Raw genomic sequence first — 15,675 nt, 5'->3', positions numbered from 1 at the left:
CATTTATAATCTGATTTGTCACTGGCCCTTGGCAAACGTTTGGAGTATCTTTTAAGCGTTTCATGTAAACATGCACAAGCAGTGAAGCACACCGAGGAACACGCCGTGCTGTGGTGCGGGCAGGGAAGTACTCTCGGCGGAGGAGAGGAGAGGCCTGGGGGAGGAAGGGGAGGGTGGGGGCAGACCGAGGGCTGGCAGGGGCAGGGCTGGCCTGCAGGGAGGCTAGGGTTTGGCGCGGCACGGGGACGGCCCTGGGCCCTTCGAAAGCCAAGCCGCCTGGACCGAGCTTGGCACACTGGGCCGCGCTGCCGCGCCGGGAGAGGGCCCTCTCAGTCTCTCAGTGCCGAGTCCCGAGCGCTGGTGTGGAGCGCGGGCTGCTTCGTGTCCTGTGCGATCCGAGGGCTGCCCCGGCGAGTCCCCATCCCGGCCGAAATGCGATGAAGACGCCAAGTTGTCGCAGCCGAGTCGACTTCTAGCGAGGGTATGTACACCGTAGGTGCGAGTGCACTAGTGAGTGATTCCCCCGAGCCTCCGACTAGCAGCCAGTCACCGAGTTAGCTACATTGAGAGGGCCAGACTTGAACGCGGCTGGTTCTCGCAGCCGCGATAAGGCTCTGTCATCTCCAACAGGGAATTCCGCAACTCGCCAAGGTGCGAACATCTGATTGGCGTCTCACTCGCTAAAGGCTCCGCCTAGAGTTTTACTCGAATCGTCACGAACTGACGACAGTGTCATTCCTAGCATCCCCATCGCTCAAGACGCAACCGACTGACTGAGCCCGAGACCCCACCCCTTCCTGGAGTCCACTTGCCGAGTTCCGCCGTATTTGTTTCCGATAACGCGTTTCGGATTGGATTACGGACTGCTTATACTTTTATTTGCTGGCTTCCTTCCCCTCCGCCATGGAGTCCCTCCCCATCAAGCTCGTGATGGCCGCTATAAAACCCTTCTCCAGGATACCGATCTCTGGAGCCTCCAGCCAGTCCCACGGGCCGTGCCCCGGGCCCTCCCCGCCCCGCGGTCCGTTCCAGCGTGGCTCCAGCGGGGCAGAGCGGGCCTGCCGGGCCAGGCCCTCAGGGCCCTTATCTACGTCCTCGGCCACCGAAGCGCGCTTAGGTAACCGCCCTATCTCAACAAACAGCAAGTTCAGTCTCCAGTCGCGAGGGGGAAGGGAAGGGTCCACAAGAGCACTCGACTGTGAGTATCTCCGGGCGCAGGGCGCGGGCCCCGCCGGTGGTGGTGGGGTGGTGGTCGGGTGCGCCTCGCCTCGCAAGCAACGTCTATACCCGCAAAAAGAAATTAGCAAACGGCCAAAACCCCAAAATTTAAAACTTCTGCTTTTGGCTTTTCCCTATTAAGGGGATACAAAAGAGGGCAACGGGGAGGCAACCTCGTGGTGGGGCACCCCGCCAAGGCTCCCCCGACCCCCGGGAACCCTTAAACCGCCGGGCCCCAGAGTCACATGGGCCAAGGCACAAGCTACAGGGGGGGGCCCCCGCCTCCGCCGTGGCGCCGCCGCCCCCGCCACCTGGCCACAACCAGCGGGGCCCGCGACGCCGCCGCCGCCACCCCACCGGGGTGAACGAGTCTGGGGGCCGTCTCCGAATCGCCTCGGAAGCTTTGCCGCGGTCAGGCGGGCCCAGGCGGGCCCAGGCCGGGCCAGGCCGGGCCAGGCGCCTTCTCTTCGGCCGGGGTGCGTCCAGAAACACCGCCGGACTTTATTGCCACCCCTGCGGCCTGGCGGCCTGGCGGCGCGCGGCCCGTCGGAGGTCAAGTTATGGGCGGGCATGAAGGGCATCAATCAGAGGGCCATCCCCGGGGAGAGCGCGGCGCGGCGGCCTCCCGAGGCGCCGTGATGTGTAGCTGGGCCTCGACTGCCTGCGTCCGGACGGCCCGGACGGCCTGGACGGCTTGACAGGCGAGGTATACGGGCCCACCTGCTAGAATTACAGCAGACACGGCCGGGGCCGTGACCGATGTCCGAGGCCGCGAAGAACCCCCGCCATATTTGCCGTTTCCACTCTTTTTGGAAAAGCTCAGCCTTGGCCGTGTCGACAGCCCTGCGGGATGTGGTTGCCTGCGAGGTACTTGCTCCTGGCGGCGGCCGCCCTGTGCTGGACCTGCGTGCTCTCCGCGGACAAGAAGGACCTGAGCCAGACGCCGCTGCCGACGCTCGACGTGGTGCCGGGCCTGGGCAGCATCCAGGGCACCCGCACCCTGTCCTACTGGCGGCGCCGACCCATCTACCAGTACCAGGGCATCCCGTACGCCGAGCCCCCCAGCGGCGCCAGGAGGTTCTTGGTGAGCCCGCCGCTCGTGTCACTGTCGTCCGCGCGACGGGCTGACGGACGGGCCGACACGCCAATGACGTTGATGTTTCCATTTGCAGCCCCCTGAGCCCGCCAAGCCATGGTCCAGCCCACTCAAGGCGACGGCGTTCGGACGGCGGTGCCCCCAGGAGTGGGAGTTCCCCGACAACCAGCCCCCCGTCAGCTACGAGGACCAGTCTGTCGACATCGAGGACTGCCTCACCCTCAACGTGTACACCCCCGTGGTAAGGCGATCCAGCGCGGCGGCGGCAGCGGCGGCTCGGGTAGCCATCACAGCGCGCTTACGCAAGACGACAGCTTGCGCAACGCACCGCCACGCAACGGTGGTCGACGCCGAAACAACAGTCGTCGCGCTGCCCCTGTCGCCCTCACGGGGCGTGCCGTAGGGACGCGAGAGAGACAGCGACGAAGCGGTTCGTGGAATCAGTCGGCAGCAAAGGGAGTTCAGTCAACTCCGTCTGAAGCCAGGCCAAGCCAGGCGGCCAGGGAGGCAGGCGCGGTTTTAAGGGTGCCGCCGCGGAGGGCGATTGCGTAAATGTTTTGCCCTCCCACACCCGGCGGCCGGCCGTGCCAGCGCACGTGCCACTGGAGTCTGGAGAAGGTGACAGAGGGCTGGGGGGAGGGGGAAGTCTCGGGGGTCACGACCCCTGCTCACGAGAGTCTTTCGTCGCTCCGTCTCTCTCGCACCTGAACGAGACGCCCCACGAGTGCGAGAGAGACAGAGTGCTGACGCTGTTCTGTCGTGTCCGCAGAGGCCGTCGACGTGCGGTGGCCGCCTGCTGCCCGTCATGTTCTACATCCACGGCGGCTCCTGGCGCGTCGGCACGGCGGAGGACTTCCGGCCGCACTACCTGGTGGACCGGGACGTGGTCCTGGTCGTGATCCAGTACCGCCTGGGCCCCCTAGGTACGCAGAGACAACGCAGAGAGCGGCGGTTTGTCTGAAAAGATGGAACATGCTGTGTTTATGGAGAAGTGGATCTAAGATATTCGCCGCGGAAAAGTGGCAGCTTGTTGTTGAGTCAACACAGGTCCCTCTGAATGAATTACCGATCGCTGCTGAATCTTTGTTTACTTTGGTGACTATGCTAGGCGCTCCCAGACGTCTTTGTGAGGTGGTTCTTCTCCTCCTCAGGATTTTTGTCTCTACAGTCGGACTCAGTGCCGGGCAATGTTGGCCTTCTGGACCAGCTGCTGGCCCTCAAGTGGGTCCACCAGCACATCCGCCACTTCTGCGGCGACCCGGACAACGTCACCATCTTCGGCTCCAGCTCCGGCGCGGCCTCCGTCACACTCTTCATGATCAGCCCGCTCGTCGGCAACGGTCAGCACACTGCCGAGTGTGGGCCTAACTTAGTCCACGCCTTAAGCCTGGACTCGCTCCACGCTTGGATTAGCAGCGAACAGTTGGCAGCACTGCCCCCTTGCCAACAAATGCATTTGTAATTTTTGTCTCTGACGCGGGCAGAGTTGTTCCGGCGCGTCATCTTCCAGAGCGGGTCGGCGCGCTGCACGTGGCTCATGGATGACCGGCCGCTCAACAGCGCGCGCAACATCGCCTACTACGCCAACTGCACCAACACCTCGGACCTGGACAAGCTGGCGGCCTGCCTGCGCGCCGTGCCGCCGCAGACGCTGCTGGCCGCGCACAACCAGTTCCTGGTGAGTGCCGCGCCGCCGGGCCCAGGGCTGGCTAGGGCTGGCTAGCGGGGGAAGTCCCACCGCCCCCGCCACGATGGACTGCTTGCCCTTGACCGTGGGCCAATCAACATGTATGATGGGCACGGGCAAAGCCATCGCCTAGCATCCCAGCGGTGTGTTGTTGTTTTCGAGGTCCGAAATCGAATCCCTAAATCCTCAATGCAAGCCCGCGCTGCGAGCACAACAAGTGCGACACCACGTGAGGTCCACTTTTACGCGCCTCCTGGTCATGTGTGTGTGTGCGTCTGTGTGACGGGGACTGGGTCGCAGCACCGGAAGGTCAGGTCAACGCCAAGCGCAACGCGACGCGTCGTGACGGACGGAGTGACGCGGGGCGGGGCGGGGCGGGGCGGGGCGGGGCGTGCGACCGTGACTGCACTGCGACACGCACGCGCCACACTGCGACCGCCAGTTGGCCTGCACTGCAAGCGAGTGGTGTCAGCCCGAAGCGCTCCGAGCGCGCGCTGCAAGGAACTGGATCAGGGTCCAATTGAAAGTAATGCCGACATCCCGCCCGGGCAGGCACGCTGGCACCATGCTGGCACACCGTCACACGGCCAGGCGTGGCTACATGCACACGTACATTGGCGTGTTGACACATGCACACACACATACACACACACACACACACATGGACGCTGACGCGCCGACGCGGCGACGCGGCCCTGGCCGTGCCCCTGTGTGCCATAAGTGGACCAGGCCGCCCAGCAGCCAGATAAACAGAGGGGCGTGCGCGTGTTACCTTGGACGCGCCGTCACGGACACGGGTTCAAATACCAGTTTCAACATTCTTTTATTTTCTCTTTTTTTTTTGTAAATATCGGGCGGCGCGAGGGGCGGGGTGTAAAGCATTTTGCTCACGGGTAATGCGCACTAACCCGTCACAGAAACAGGACCTGGCGGACGGCGGCAAGGCCACGGGCGCTGGCGGCAACCACGCCGTGGTGCAGAAGGCCGGCACGCAGCGCTTCCTCGTCGAGAACCCGCGCCTCAGCCTCCGGGAGGGCCGCTTCAAGCGGCTGCCCGTCATGGGCGGCGTCACCAAGGACGAGGGCTCCGTCTTTCTCGGAAGTAAGGAGTGCCGCGGGTTCGAATACCGAGTGCCTGAACCGCGTTTTCGACCTTCGAATGAGCACGTTGCTTCTTGCTGCAGACCTGTACGACTTTTACCTGGAGCCTGACGGCAGGATGGACGACTACGACTACCTGAAGCACAACTTGACGCAGGTCGCTCTGGAGTTCAGCGGTAAGGCGCTCAGGCGCGGCCGAGGCGCGGCCGGGGCGTGGGGCAGTCCGCAGCGAACTAACACGCCTCCCTCCACGTCGACAGGGATCAACGACGACACGGGGGCGCTCAGCGACGTCTTCAGGAGGAAGTTCTTCTCGGAGAGCGACATGGGCAACTTCACGCGCATGACGCCGGGGTTGGTGGACGTGAGTACTCGCGGCGCGACTCGCGGACGGCCGGGCAAGGGGCAAGGGGCCAGGGCGGATGGTGGCAAGTCAAGAGTCAAGACGGCGGAAACGCGCCAAGCGCCCGCGTAGCGCGTAGCGCCCGCGGAGCCGTGGGTAGGCCAACCCGCGCGACGCCCTGTCCGGGGGGTGCCTACCCCCTCCACCACAGGGGCTCCGCCAGGGCTCCGCCATGGCTCCGCGCTGCGGCCAGCGAGGCCGGCGGCCGCGTCGCCCGAGTCGGACTTAAAGTGTGGCCCCGCTCGGCCTTTCCGTCCGTTCCAGATGTGTGGCGTGACGCTGCTCAAGGCGTGCACCTTCCGGATGGTCCAGGAGAACTCGCGGATCGCGCCCAGCTACCTGTACAGCTTCAACTACAAGGGCCGCCACACCAAGTTCGGCTACGGCTACTCGATCGAGTACCCCTTCACCGGAGGCACGTCCCTTCTTCCCATTCGATGTTTATGCGTCCATTGTTTTCGTTTGTTCGGGACTGTTGGACGAGCTTGGTGGCTTTCTCGTGCAGGCGTGGCGCACTCGGACGACCTCATCTACCTGTTCCCGGACCGCGACCCCAGCGACGACGACGAGAAGACGGCGCGCACCATGGTGGAGCTGTGGACCAACTTCGCCACCACGGGGTAGCCTAGCTCTCCTGCTTTACTGATTTGTCATTTATTCGGATTTTGGACCCCCAGATCTCGTAAAGGGCGGTTCTTTTCAAGTGAGGCGGTTGGCCGTGGTTTGCAGTGTCCCGGCGCCCGCCTTCCAAGTCCCAAAGTGGCCACCAGTGAGCACCGAGAACGGGCCGTACCTGCGAGTGGACCGCGTGCCGCTGGTACGCGACGACTTCCTGGACGAGTACCAGATCACCGTCAAGGAAGGCCTGAGCGCGGCGACGACCACCACTGCCCGCCCCGCCGTCGCCTTCGTCGCCGTCGTCCTGGCCGTCTATTACCACTACACTTAAAAAAAAAGGAAAAGGCTTACAGATGGGCTTGAGGTGGAAGCGCTGTGTGCTCACGTTAGAACTAAAAAAAAAATCGGTGGGTGTTTCTGTTACACTTAGACATCAGTCCTTTCTGCTTATGAGGCTGGAAATATCAGAGGGGAAAATTAAAGGAGAAAATAAAAGCAAGTGCATCCACTGTAAATGGTTATTTTGGTTTTACATTGGTTTATTCGATTACAACATTTACAACATGAATGGCACAAAACTGGTTGGAGCATAAAACTTCACTTCACTAATGTTTCTTGCAGCTCCCAGTGGCCTGTGGAAATTATCAAAGCCTCATATGACAAGTAGATGACAAAAATGGCAAAGGATAGACGACTTTATAAATCTAAGCTGGACACTCAACTCTGCTATAATGGGAGAATGGAACAGGCTAAAAATGAGCAAAGTCAGGGAAAAAAATTATATAAAGTCTAAGACACATTACAAAACAAATCTGTCACAGACTAGTTTCTTACAACATTAGAGGTTTACATTTCCAACTCTTACCTAAGAAAGAGAATGTCTGAGGAGATGATGATACAGCATTGTTTAGACCAAGGTACATGCATTAACAAAATGCAACACAGGCATGTCAGTAGTGTCCATTAAATAAGTCTCATACTAACAATCAAAAAGGTTTTCAGAATCACAAGAAGAAAAACAAATTTGGTTTGGTTATCATCACCTACAAGCAACAGTAACATGGCTTAACCAGACAGCAAGTCAATGTATTTCCACAACCAAGGCATGTGGCACAAAGTGATTGGCAAATCGATTACATGTAAAACTACGTACTCCAGTCAACTGATACTAAAAAAAGATGATGAAAAAAAAGTTGTCAAATTAAAAAAAGTCAAACTTTTGTGATTTTAATAGCAAAAACAAGAACAAACTTCCCAAATCCTATTTGCCACAGATTTGTTTACTTGAGACTATAGTGAAATAACTAGAGGAAATTAAATATGACACACCACTCTCTTGACTTGACTCTAGGAATCTCTGTATGCATGGTACAAAGAACTTAAGTACTCTTTGGTTCTTGAGTTGATAATGGCAATTCTCCTAGCAAGTCTCCGATACTAAACACAGCCATTTGATTTCAGCATCACTAATTGATGCACATAGTACTCAAATTAAAGTGATGACAGAATCATACATCAACAGCAACAACATCCAATACATACGCTACTACAGCACACATTTAACTAAACAGGGACTAAATTTGCCTCTTGACATAAATAGGGGATAAAAGAGGGAGGGTGGAGGCAGGGGGAAGGGGGTTAGAATGTTGTAAAAGCAAAATGATCTGTTACAAGGGCGATCTCACATCAATAATAAAAATTGAATTGCAAGGTAAGCAGAAATAAATCTTAGTTGTAGTACCCTGCTGACATTACGGCCTCTTCACTTGTGATGGTAAACACAACCACTCTTCAATGGCCAAAACTTTTGGTTCAGAGAGCGCTTACACAAATACTTTGAATATTGATAGAAAGTCAAGACTGGGCTCTGTTGCAGAGAATGTCAAATTTTCTCAGACAGAAGCTGAGTTCAGAGGGTTCACAACAAACACATTTACAGCATCTTCAGTGAGCAGAAACACATGAACAGATGAAGCAGCTTCCTACGTGCTAAAAACAAGCAATGCTCAGTACAGAGCAATGAGATCTGAAGTGCAAGTCTTAGGTCTCTCTTTAGTCTGATCTCTCATGCTCATTTTGACTAAGGAATGTAACATGTCTCCGGCGAACGCCGCCTACAGAAAAAAAACATGTAATTTTAGAAATCAAAGGCAGGATACATACTGTAATAGAAAAACGTAACCAGTAACCATTGAAACTCATACCTGCTTCATCATAAGAATCTGAATCTTGAGATTTCACTGGTGAAGAATCTCTTGACACGTCATTCTCCTTCTGAAATTTGAAAAAAAAAACAAAAAAAAAAAACCATTATAACAATGTATATTTATAGCAGGTTATACAGATAAGAAAAAAAAAGAACTTACAGGGAAATATTTGTGGTATTGCGAAATACCCCACAGGAACAAAATGGACACTATAGCTTGCAACAAGAGCCACAACATTATGTTCAGAACTTGAGTACGTTCAAATAAGTTTCTTCCATTTTTAATGCACAACAGACTCTCTGATACCATTATGACACCATAAACCCAACATTGTGTGCCTACTCTTAAACAAAGAGGGTCTGTTACATAGGTATAATACTGCCTGCAAAAGTTACATCAAGTGCTTCAGTGGTCAAGAATATATCAAATGGTACCTGATTTATCTAGAAAGATATTTACCTCACAGATGGTGCAACCACAATACCAACAAAGAAAAGCCTTGCTACAACAATTGGATGGGATGGTGGCATTTCAAAGATATGTTTCAAAAAGAATGTATTTAGCTCAGAGACTTGCCAGAAGATAACCAACTGACAAATTGCTACAAATCTCATATACGTGCAATTGGGGTCCAGCCATCGCACAGGTGTCCAGCTACTAGGAGTAAACTGCAGGACAGCCCGCTTGATCTTTCCAGTGGCAGTGTGTATGTCCCTGAAAACACAATCATTACAATTATTTCACGATTGGCACTCAAGGTGGTCATTAAAGTACTGCCAAGAGTGAACAAAACATTGACTAAAACCACTTAAATGAGCCCAGGATGAAAATAGAAATAAAAAGGTCAAAGATTTTTAGAGCAAACCTTATTAAGTGAAGAAGCATGAGTGTGATGCCAGTTTTTGACATGGATAAGTGCTGTTTAATAAATGAAGGGAGTGCATAGGAGCAAGAAACGAGTCACCAACACATATTTTCGCCTACTTAAATACGATATGAAAAGCTTTCCGAAAGATCAGTTGATTATGCTTCCAACACAGGTGAGCAGTGCATATGAGGATTTTATTAAGAGAACAAAAGCTTCCAAACAAATAATAGGGGAAAATCAGGAAACAATTATGGGGAAAAAAAAAACACACATTTGCCACAAAAAATGAAGATGGAACAATGTAACTTGGAAATAATTGTTAGCACAGGATTAACAGCTTGAACATGGGATTTTGTATTTCACTGATCTGACTTCATCAGAGGCAGAGTCTATTCTCATAAGATTTCTTCAAGGCAAAACCAGGTCTATGCATTTACTCTAGGGTAAAAAAATATCTATTCAGCAGTTTAGAGAAAATTTCAATGTCAAATTTTAGCTTGGTATTTTAAAGACAGCATTCTACCAGGCTTGTGGATTTTTTTGGGAAAGTTAATTTTGGTACTAAACATGCCTCTGCAGAGTCACACATTGACACCCGACCTGGCAATGAAACGGTCTATAGTGGAGTAACAACTATATCTGAAATATGACGTCTTGTAAACTTTGTGAACACAAAACAGTTAGTGATAGAGACAACACAGATACTGTATTTACCAGTATATCAGATGTCTCTCTATATATTCTGGGACCCTATTTCAAAAAAGAAAAATCAGTCACAGAGAGAACTGAAGAAAATTAATTAATAATGCTGATGCAAACTATTTCAAAGCATTAAAGGAAAGTATCTAATCTCAAAAATAAAGAATAAAAAGGGACTTTTGTACAGCAAATGAGGGGAAGAATTATCTAGGGAATACATGGTTTGAGATTTACAACAGGCAAAAGCAAGAGACGACTCTTGGCAAAAGAGAGCGGAAATCAATAAATGAGTATTGGGGTCTTTTTAAGAGGTCAGGTGTCACCATCTACTCCCAATTCTACAAGATATTGCAGATAAACTTGCTCAAAAGTAAAGAGGCACCAAACAAAGACAAAGGAAGACATAGCAGAAAGCACATGAGCGGCCGGAATGTAAAATACCCGATACATGACAAGTACTATTGGAGAGAACTCAGTGCCTGCTGAAATGCTTAATTTTTTTTTCAATTGGAACACTACTTCTTAGTTTTACCAAATAGTACCAATGCAAACCAAAGATATCATAAAATTCTTGTAATCTGATCTAGTATTCATAAGTGCAGTTAGAGAGAGATTTATCACAGAAGGGGAAAATGAGGACACAATTAAAAACAAAGGTTTAAAATTAAACTCACCTGATGCTAGCCCATTTGTAATCACGCATTTCCAATATCTTGCAGATCCATAGTCCAACACAAATTCCAAGTCCATTGCAGACAAGAACATCCAAAATCCAAGCATCCCACCAACATTCAATGAAGTTTGGAAGTAAGTGTGCAAAAATCATCTGCAAAATTTAAATTACAAATGAGCTAGTATGAATTTTTAATGCATAGAAACACGGTTTAATCATTCAAACCTCAGTGAGCTCCCACATGATGCTCATAGCCCAGAGAATGCCAAGATGTCTGACCAGGACAGCTTTGAATACCCAGCCAAAGAAATGACCAGCGGCGAACACATCAACTGTACTCCAAATCCTCTGAAAAGTGTACTCTGAGCAGTTGACACCATACTCCTGAAAATACAAGTCAACATTTGAGCAAGTAACACTCCACTGGAAGAAAAGTAACTGAGGAAAAGACAAACAGTGCAAAATACAGGCTACAAACCTTCTCACTGTCGATGCTAAAGTCCTTCAAGGCAGGATCAATCCACAAGAAAATGTTTTTCACAGTGTTGTAATTTTGGAAGAGCAAGAAGAGCAAAGCAAGACTGTAAAGTACGCTCATTCCAAACACAATGCGCCACACCGCAGGATGAGGTCGAGTGAATGGCCCATTAGGAAAAGCCAGCACAGATATAATGAGGAAAAAGAATATCACACAAAGGCACCCAGCCCAGTAATTGTCTTGAATATTTTCATCAGATCTGGAAAACAAGAATTTCAAAATATTAGTTGAGATTGATGGGTGATGTTGAAGAGACAAGAATGATGCAATCTGACGATCAAAAATAAATTGCACAAGATCTGCACAGTTGATATCAAGCAGTGATGCTAGACTGTATGGTTTTGAGGATTTTTTTCCATTCTGAGGACAAGAAACTGAAAAGTGTGAAGCTGAAGGTTTAATGAAGGGTGGGAGTAGAGTTGATCTTGAAGCTGGAACTAACAGATATAAGAGGGGGTGAAGTAAAGTTCCAGACATTACAAATTTTTTCTGTATGTAAGAATAACCACCTATAGGGGTATTCTAACAGCATTTTCTCCAAAGAGAAGGGGTAACTTACTGGGTAGGGCAAAAGCTTTCTAACCTTCAGACAAACGAACCGACCGATGTAAATAATGAATAGGTCCTCAAAGTCAAACAGTGCACAATTTAATAGGAAAATGCACTAAAATGTAAACATACAGCTTTTGAACCAGTGACATACCTTGTAAATGATGTGTATAATACAACTGATATTGAAATAACCAGAAGAGCAATGGTGTGAGGCTTGTAGAAAAATTCCAATGAAATATCATCAACTGGACGTTCGTTCATAGAGTTGAAAATGTCGTCTTCTCGACGTTTACTTGTAGTGGTTCGTTGCTCCATGGCTGTGGTCATTTGATATCACATAGAACTTTAAAACTTGTTCGACTGTCCCGTTCCTTCGTCCTACAGCTCGTCGATGCCTCGCTTCGCTCCGCTCCCTCTAGGTTATTAATGATCCTGCAAATAAGACATGATTACTGTAAATAATGCACTTTTGCTCTAGAAATGAAAGATGAGGGGAGGGGTGGTAAGAGGGGTGGGGAAAACACACATGTCTTCTGCTAGGACCTGTAAATACTGTGTCGTGCGAACAGCACCGATCCGAGTGCACAGACCACCACGTTAGTTGTTTTTTAAGGTTATTTGGTGGTATTTGGGAGTGTTTGACAGTTGTTTTTACCACCATGATAGCACCGAAAAGGAAAAAGAAGACTCTAGCAGACAATATTTCATTTCTCTTAGCAAATGAAAATACCACTGTTGATCCTGAGGATGACATTCATCCAGGTAGGCTTGTTTATAACCTTAGAAATCACATGTTAGATTTGAGTTCAGTTCCTCGAATGCTAACTGCTCCCTGTTTTTCTTCTCAGAAACATCAGCTCGTGTTGTGGATGAAGACTTTGATGATGAGCTAGATGACTTTGCTCCATCAAGTAAATTGCGTAAGTCTAATGCAGATCTTTTGGAATCTGTGGACAAGCGGTATGAAGGTGGAAGAACCTCGAGAAAAGAGTTGATGAACGACTCTGATTCCGATGAGGAAGATGATGACAGTGATGACGATAATCACAGTTCTGGAAAGGAGGATCTTATCCCTGGCCCTTTGAAGAGGAAACGGTATGGTCCTAATCTCTTAGAACTGTCCTAGTTTGGTTCTGTGAACTCCACTTGATGCTATTAGCTTTACTTCCTAATTTTCTTATGTATAATAAATTCATGTTATAGAAGTTTGGCTGGTATCAGTGATGAAGATGACAGTGCTGAAGAAGAGGAAGCCGATGGAGATGGTGATGGTGAAGCAGACAGTGCAGATGGGGATTCTGGAGATGACTATGAAGATTATGAAGACTTTGAAGATAAAGGAAGTGATGGTGAGGGAGGTTCTGAGGACAGCCCAGAAGAGGGTTCCGAAGATGACGAAACAAGCGATTTCAGGCACATGTCTGGCAAAGATGTCAACCAAGAGATGAAGAGAGGCATCTCGGTCCGAAATCAGCTAAGTGAGTCAACTTATTTTGCAATTAAAATCAAAGTCAGTTTAAGCTTCAGCTCTGCAATACAAGTGCATTTTTTCTATTTTTCATATTATTAAATTTTTGGTACTAATCTTTTTACTCTTGTTCAATTACTAGACTTCTGGGATAATTTCCTTGATTGTCGAATCCAACTTCAGAAGATCTTGTCTATCAGCAATCAACTTCCACAGCCAGACGTTTATCCCCTGTTTGCTCAGAAAGGAGGAGCTGATTTTAGATCCAACACTTCAAAAGCAAAGCATAGGCTCTCTAAACTCATGGATTCTCTTTTGAACCTGCAGGTGTGGATCAACTTTTACAAGGCCCCCACATCTTTATTTGTTTATAGCATGTAATAGTTGTGATCTATTTTCAGGATGCCCTTTTGAAATCCTACCCTGAAACTAAAAACCTAAATAAATCCAATAACAAGTAAGTTTTTTTTTTTTTCAGTTGGATAAAGTTATTATGAATATCCAACATTGTTATATGTGCTGCGTGTGTTTTAGGGCAGAGAACACCAATGCTGCAGATGACTCAGATGAGGAGATTACGAGCTCAGAAGATGAGGACGACATGAAAAGTAATGGTAGAAGTAAAAGGGGCTTTGAAGGTACCGATGATGAAGATGATGAGGATAATGAGGATAAGGAGGATGGCCATGGCTCCAAGAAAAGGCAGAAGAGGGAAGATATAGGAAAGATTTTAGCAACAAGACATGCTAACTATGTAGCATATCGCAATGCAACCATACAGAAATGGAATAGTAAAACACAGGTCATTCCATTTTCCACCTCTCTCTTTGATTAATTTGTGTTTTAACTTCTGAGTTTTGAAGTATTAGGTTTCTTTGTATTGCAGGTTGCCCACGGAACATCTAGTAGAAACTTTAGTGCATTTGAGCAAAGTACTTTAAAACAAATTGATCAAATCTTGGCTGACAAATCTCGCGTCACACGAAGAACTCAGTTAAGACGAACTGAATACCATGTATTGGGACAAGTTGATCAGCCTAACGAAAAAGTAGGAACAAAAGAAACTCATGATGGAGCAGAATCAAAAGTATGTCATAGCTTCAGAAGTTCAATGTTGTTTAAATTTCGATTGGCCTTTCATTTTGTTTCCTCTTTCAGGAAAGTAAATCTACTGCAGAATTAATCAGAGAATATGATCCAGAAATTTTTGATGATAGCGATTTTTATCATCAGCTCCTACGAGAGTTAATTGAGCGGAGGTCTTCAGACGTCACAAACCCTGTCCAGCTTGGCAGGTAAGAAATCAGAACTTGCCTAAACTTTATTTATTATCAGCACTTTCCTTTCCAAATTTTTGTTATAAAATAAGTAATCTATTTTTAAAATTTTCATCTTTTGTAGACAATGGATTGAACTGCAGAAAATCAGAAGTAAAATGAAGCGAAAAGTAGACACCAAAGCATCAAAGGGAAGACGCTTGCGATTTACAGTGCATCCTAAACTTGTCAATTACATGGCCCCAGAACCGTCTATTTTAATGAATGAGGATGCTGTCACAGAATTGTACAACTCTTTGTTTGGGAAAAAAAAATAGGAATGTAATTGTTGCATATGCTTAATTGGTTCAAGTTGATCCCATTGTGCCTTGGTATAACCAGGACTTTTGGCACAAAACAGATTACAAGTATAATTATTGAAATATAACAATGAATAAAACAAAACATGAATGAAGAAGAAATCATATGATTGTATCTTAATAGTTTTAAAAATCATCCAAAGACTGATGACCACGGAGGAGTCATTGGTTGTGGATTCTGAAGGTATGACATCACAACTGCAGAAATGGAAAGCCTGTTAAACAGAAAAAATTTCTTTTAAATGAAAATCTTAAAACTAAAAACTGTTAAGGGTCAAGCCAATTACACTCACATGAAACTGCTGAGGATTTGCTTTGTATCATCATTCACTTTGGAATTGGCAAAACTAATACAGGAACAATATAACGCAACCCATGCACACCACTTTAGCTGAAAAAACGAAATAAACAAATGCAAATAAAAAAAAGGTTGTGATGAAAAATGTGAGAATAGAACATTGGGTGGAGAAAGAGAACTCACCCTCATCATTAAGCCACACATCGAAAATATCATGCCCAAAATATTGGTGTAGTCAGGTGTCATATCATCCCCTGGATTCACCTGAGAGACTGCTGGCGCTTTGTACCTAAAGAAAAAATAAATTAAAAAAAAACCTTTAAATAAATAAGAACAGAGAGTTGACTAGCTCAAATCGAATTTCGTAATTAACACAATCATGTTGACCCATAACCCAACCTACCTGCGTTCTCTCTCAGACCGGCGAGGGTCAGACTGTTGATGGTGGTTACCAATCATTTTCCTTTAAAATTTGAGAGCCCTTCTTTGATATTGCCACCTATTTCACACCGAGTTTAGGTCAACTTTTCCTAGTATTGGCTCCAGTCGACCAGAAAGTGTTTTCTGTTTAACTTGCAGACGACGTGTATTTAAAAAACAAAAAGTAAGAAGAA

At 48.4% G+C, this 15,675-nt stretch overlaps 4 protein-coding genes across 6 annotated transcripts; 2 read left to right on the top strand and 2 right to left on the bottom strand.

Moving 5' to 3' along the window:
• The first annotated feature begins 272 nt into the window (after positions 1–272).
• On the top strand, positions 273–6,637 carry LOC117639390 (glutactin-like). Of its 3 annotated transcripts, none has more exons than XM_034374997.1 (12): positions 273–481; positions 2,037–2,302; positions 2,391–2,555; positions 3,084–3,237; positions 3,466–3,654; positions 3,799–3,992; positions 4,919–5,102; positions 5,185–5,277; positions 5,362–5,465; positions 5,769–5,919; positions 6,010–6,124; positions 6,234–6,637. In XM_034374997.1, exons 2-12 carry the CDS (start codon positions 2,069–2,071, stop codon positions 6,451–6,453), a joined length of 1,803 nt encoding a protein of 600 aa, XP_034230888.1. In that variant the 5' UTR covers positions 273–481; positions 2,037–2,068; the 3' UTR covers positions 6,454–6,637. The 3 variants fall into 3 exon arrangements, with proteins under 3 accessions (XP_034230888.1, XP_034230889.1, XP_034230887.1); XM_034374998.1 differs by having other exon boundaries at positions 274–481; positions 2,060–2,302; positions 4,925–5,102; XM_034374996.1 differs by having other exon boundaries at positions 274–481; positions 2,060–2,302.
• Positions 6,634–12,103, bottom strand: LOC117639393 (phosphatidylserine synthase 1). Its single transcript, XM_034375000.1, has 8 exons — positions 11,811–12,103; positions 11,048–11,306; positions 10,795–10,953; positions 10,571–10,722; positions 8,789–9,043; positions 8,489–8,711; positions 8,327–8,396; positions 6,634–8,236 (listed from the first exon to the last, which is right to left on the bottom strand). The coding sequence occupies exons 1-8, from the start codon at positions 11,984–11,986 to the stop codon at positions 8,175–8,177; spliced, it is 1,356 nt and encodes a 451-aa protein (XP_034230891.1). The 5' UTR covers positions 11,987–12,103; the 3' UTR covers positions 6,634–8,174.
• A 105-nt stretch (positions 12,104–12,208) lies between these two features.
• Positions 12,209–14,868, top strand: LOC117639391 (protein AATF-like). The gene is made up of 9 exons (XM_034374999.1): positions 12,209–12,421; positions 12,508–12,754; positions 12,863–13,137; positions 13,270–13,454; positions 13,529–13,584; positions 13,662–13,929; positions 14,014–14,214; positions 14,286–14,422; positions 14,529–14,868. The coding sequence occupies exons 1-9, from the start codon at positions 12,319–12,321 to the stop codon at positions 14,719–14,721; spliced, it is 1,665 nt and encodes a 554-aa protein (XP_034230890.1). The 5' UTR covers positions 12,209–12,318; the 3' UTR covers positions 14,722–14,868.
• Positions 14,743–15,675, bottom strand: LOC117639397 (protein Asterix). The gene is made up of 4 exons (XM_034375005.1): positions 15,465–15,675; positions 15,245–15,350; positions 15,057–15,154; positions 14,743–14,978 (listed from the first exon to the last, which is right to left on the bottom strand). The coding sequence occupies exons 1-4, from the start codon at positions 15,518–15,520 to the stop codon at positions 14,897–14,899; spliced, it is 342 nt and encodes a 113-aa protein (XP_034230896.1). The 5' UTR covers positions 15,521–15,675; the 3' UTR covers positions 14,743–14,896.

This window comes from Thrips palmi, unplaced genomic scaffold, assembly GCF_012932325.1.
Source record: "Thrips palmi isolate BJ-2018 unplaced genomic scaffold, TpBJ-2018v1 HiC_scaffold_11, whole genome shotgun sequence".
Lineage (NCBI taxonomy): Eukaryota > Metazoa > Arthropoda > Insecta > Thysanoptera > Thripidae > Thrips > Thrips palmi.
This window is presented reverse-complemented; position numbering and strand designations above follow the sequence as displayed.

Bases quoted from the DNA above. Each gene is read 5' to 3' on its own strand.
- LOC117639397 (XM_034375005.1), bottom strand. From the start codon at position 15,520: ATGATTGGTAACCACCATCAACAGTCTGACCCTCGCCGGTCTGAGAGA. The intron at 15,351-15,464 runs GTAGGTTGGGTT...TTTTTTCTTTAG, and splicing joins CGGTCTGAGAGAGAACGCAG to GTACAAAGCGCCAGCAGTCT. The intron at 14,979-15,056 runs GTGAGTGTAATT...TCTGTTTAACAG, and splicing joins CAAATCCTCAGCAGTTTCAT to GCTTTCCATTTCTGCAGTTG.
- LOC117639391 (XM_034374999.1), top strand. From the start codon at position 12,319: ATGATAGCACCGAAAAGGAAAAAGAAGACTCTAGCAGACAATATTTCA. The intron at 12,755-12,862 runs GTATGGTCCTAA...TTCATGTTATAG, and splicing joins GGCCCTTTGAAGAGGAAACG to AAGTTTGGCTGGTATCAGTG. The intron at 13,455-13,528 runs GTGTGGATCAAC...ATCTATTTTCAG, and splicing joins ATTCTCTTTTGAACCTGCAG to GATGCCCTTTTGAAATCCTA.
- LOC117639393 (XM_034375000.1), bottom strand. From the start codon at position 11,986: ATGACCACAGCCATGGAGCAACGAACCACTACAAGTAAACGTCGAGAA. The intron at 8,712-8,788 runs GTAAATATCTTT...TAACTTTTGCAG, and splicing joins GTGGTTGCACCATCTGTGAG to GCAGTATTATACCTATGTAA. The intron at 8,237-8,326 runs GTATGAGTTTCA...TTTTTTCTGTAG, and splicing joins AGATTCTTATGATGAAGCAG to GCGGCGTTCGCCGGAGACAT.
- LOC117639390 (XM_034374997.1), top strand. From the start codon at position 2,069: ATGTGGTTGCCTGCGAGGTACTTGCTCCTGGCGGCGGCCGCCCTGTGC. The intron at 2,303-2,390 runs GTGAGCCCGCCG...TTCCATTTGCAG, and splicing joins GCGGCGCCAGGAGGTTCTTG to CCCCCTGAGCCCGCCAAGCC. The intron at 3,655-3,798 runs GTCAGCACACTG...TGACGCGGGCAG, and splicing joins CAGCCCGCTCGTCGGCAACG to AGTTGTTCCGGCGCGTCATC.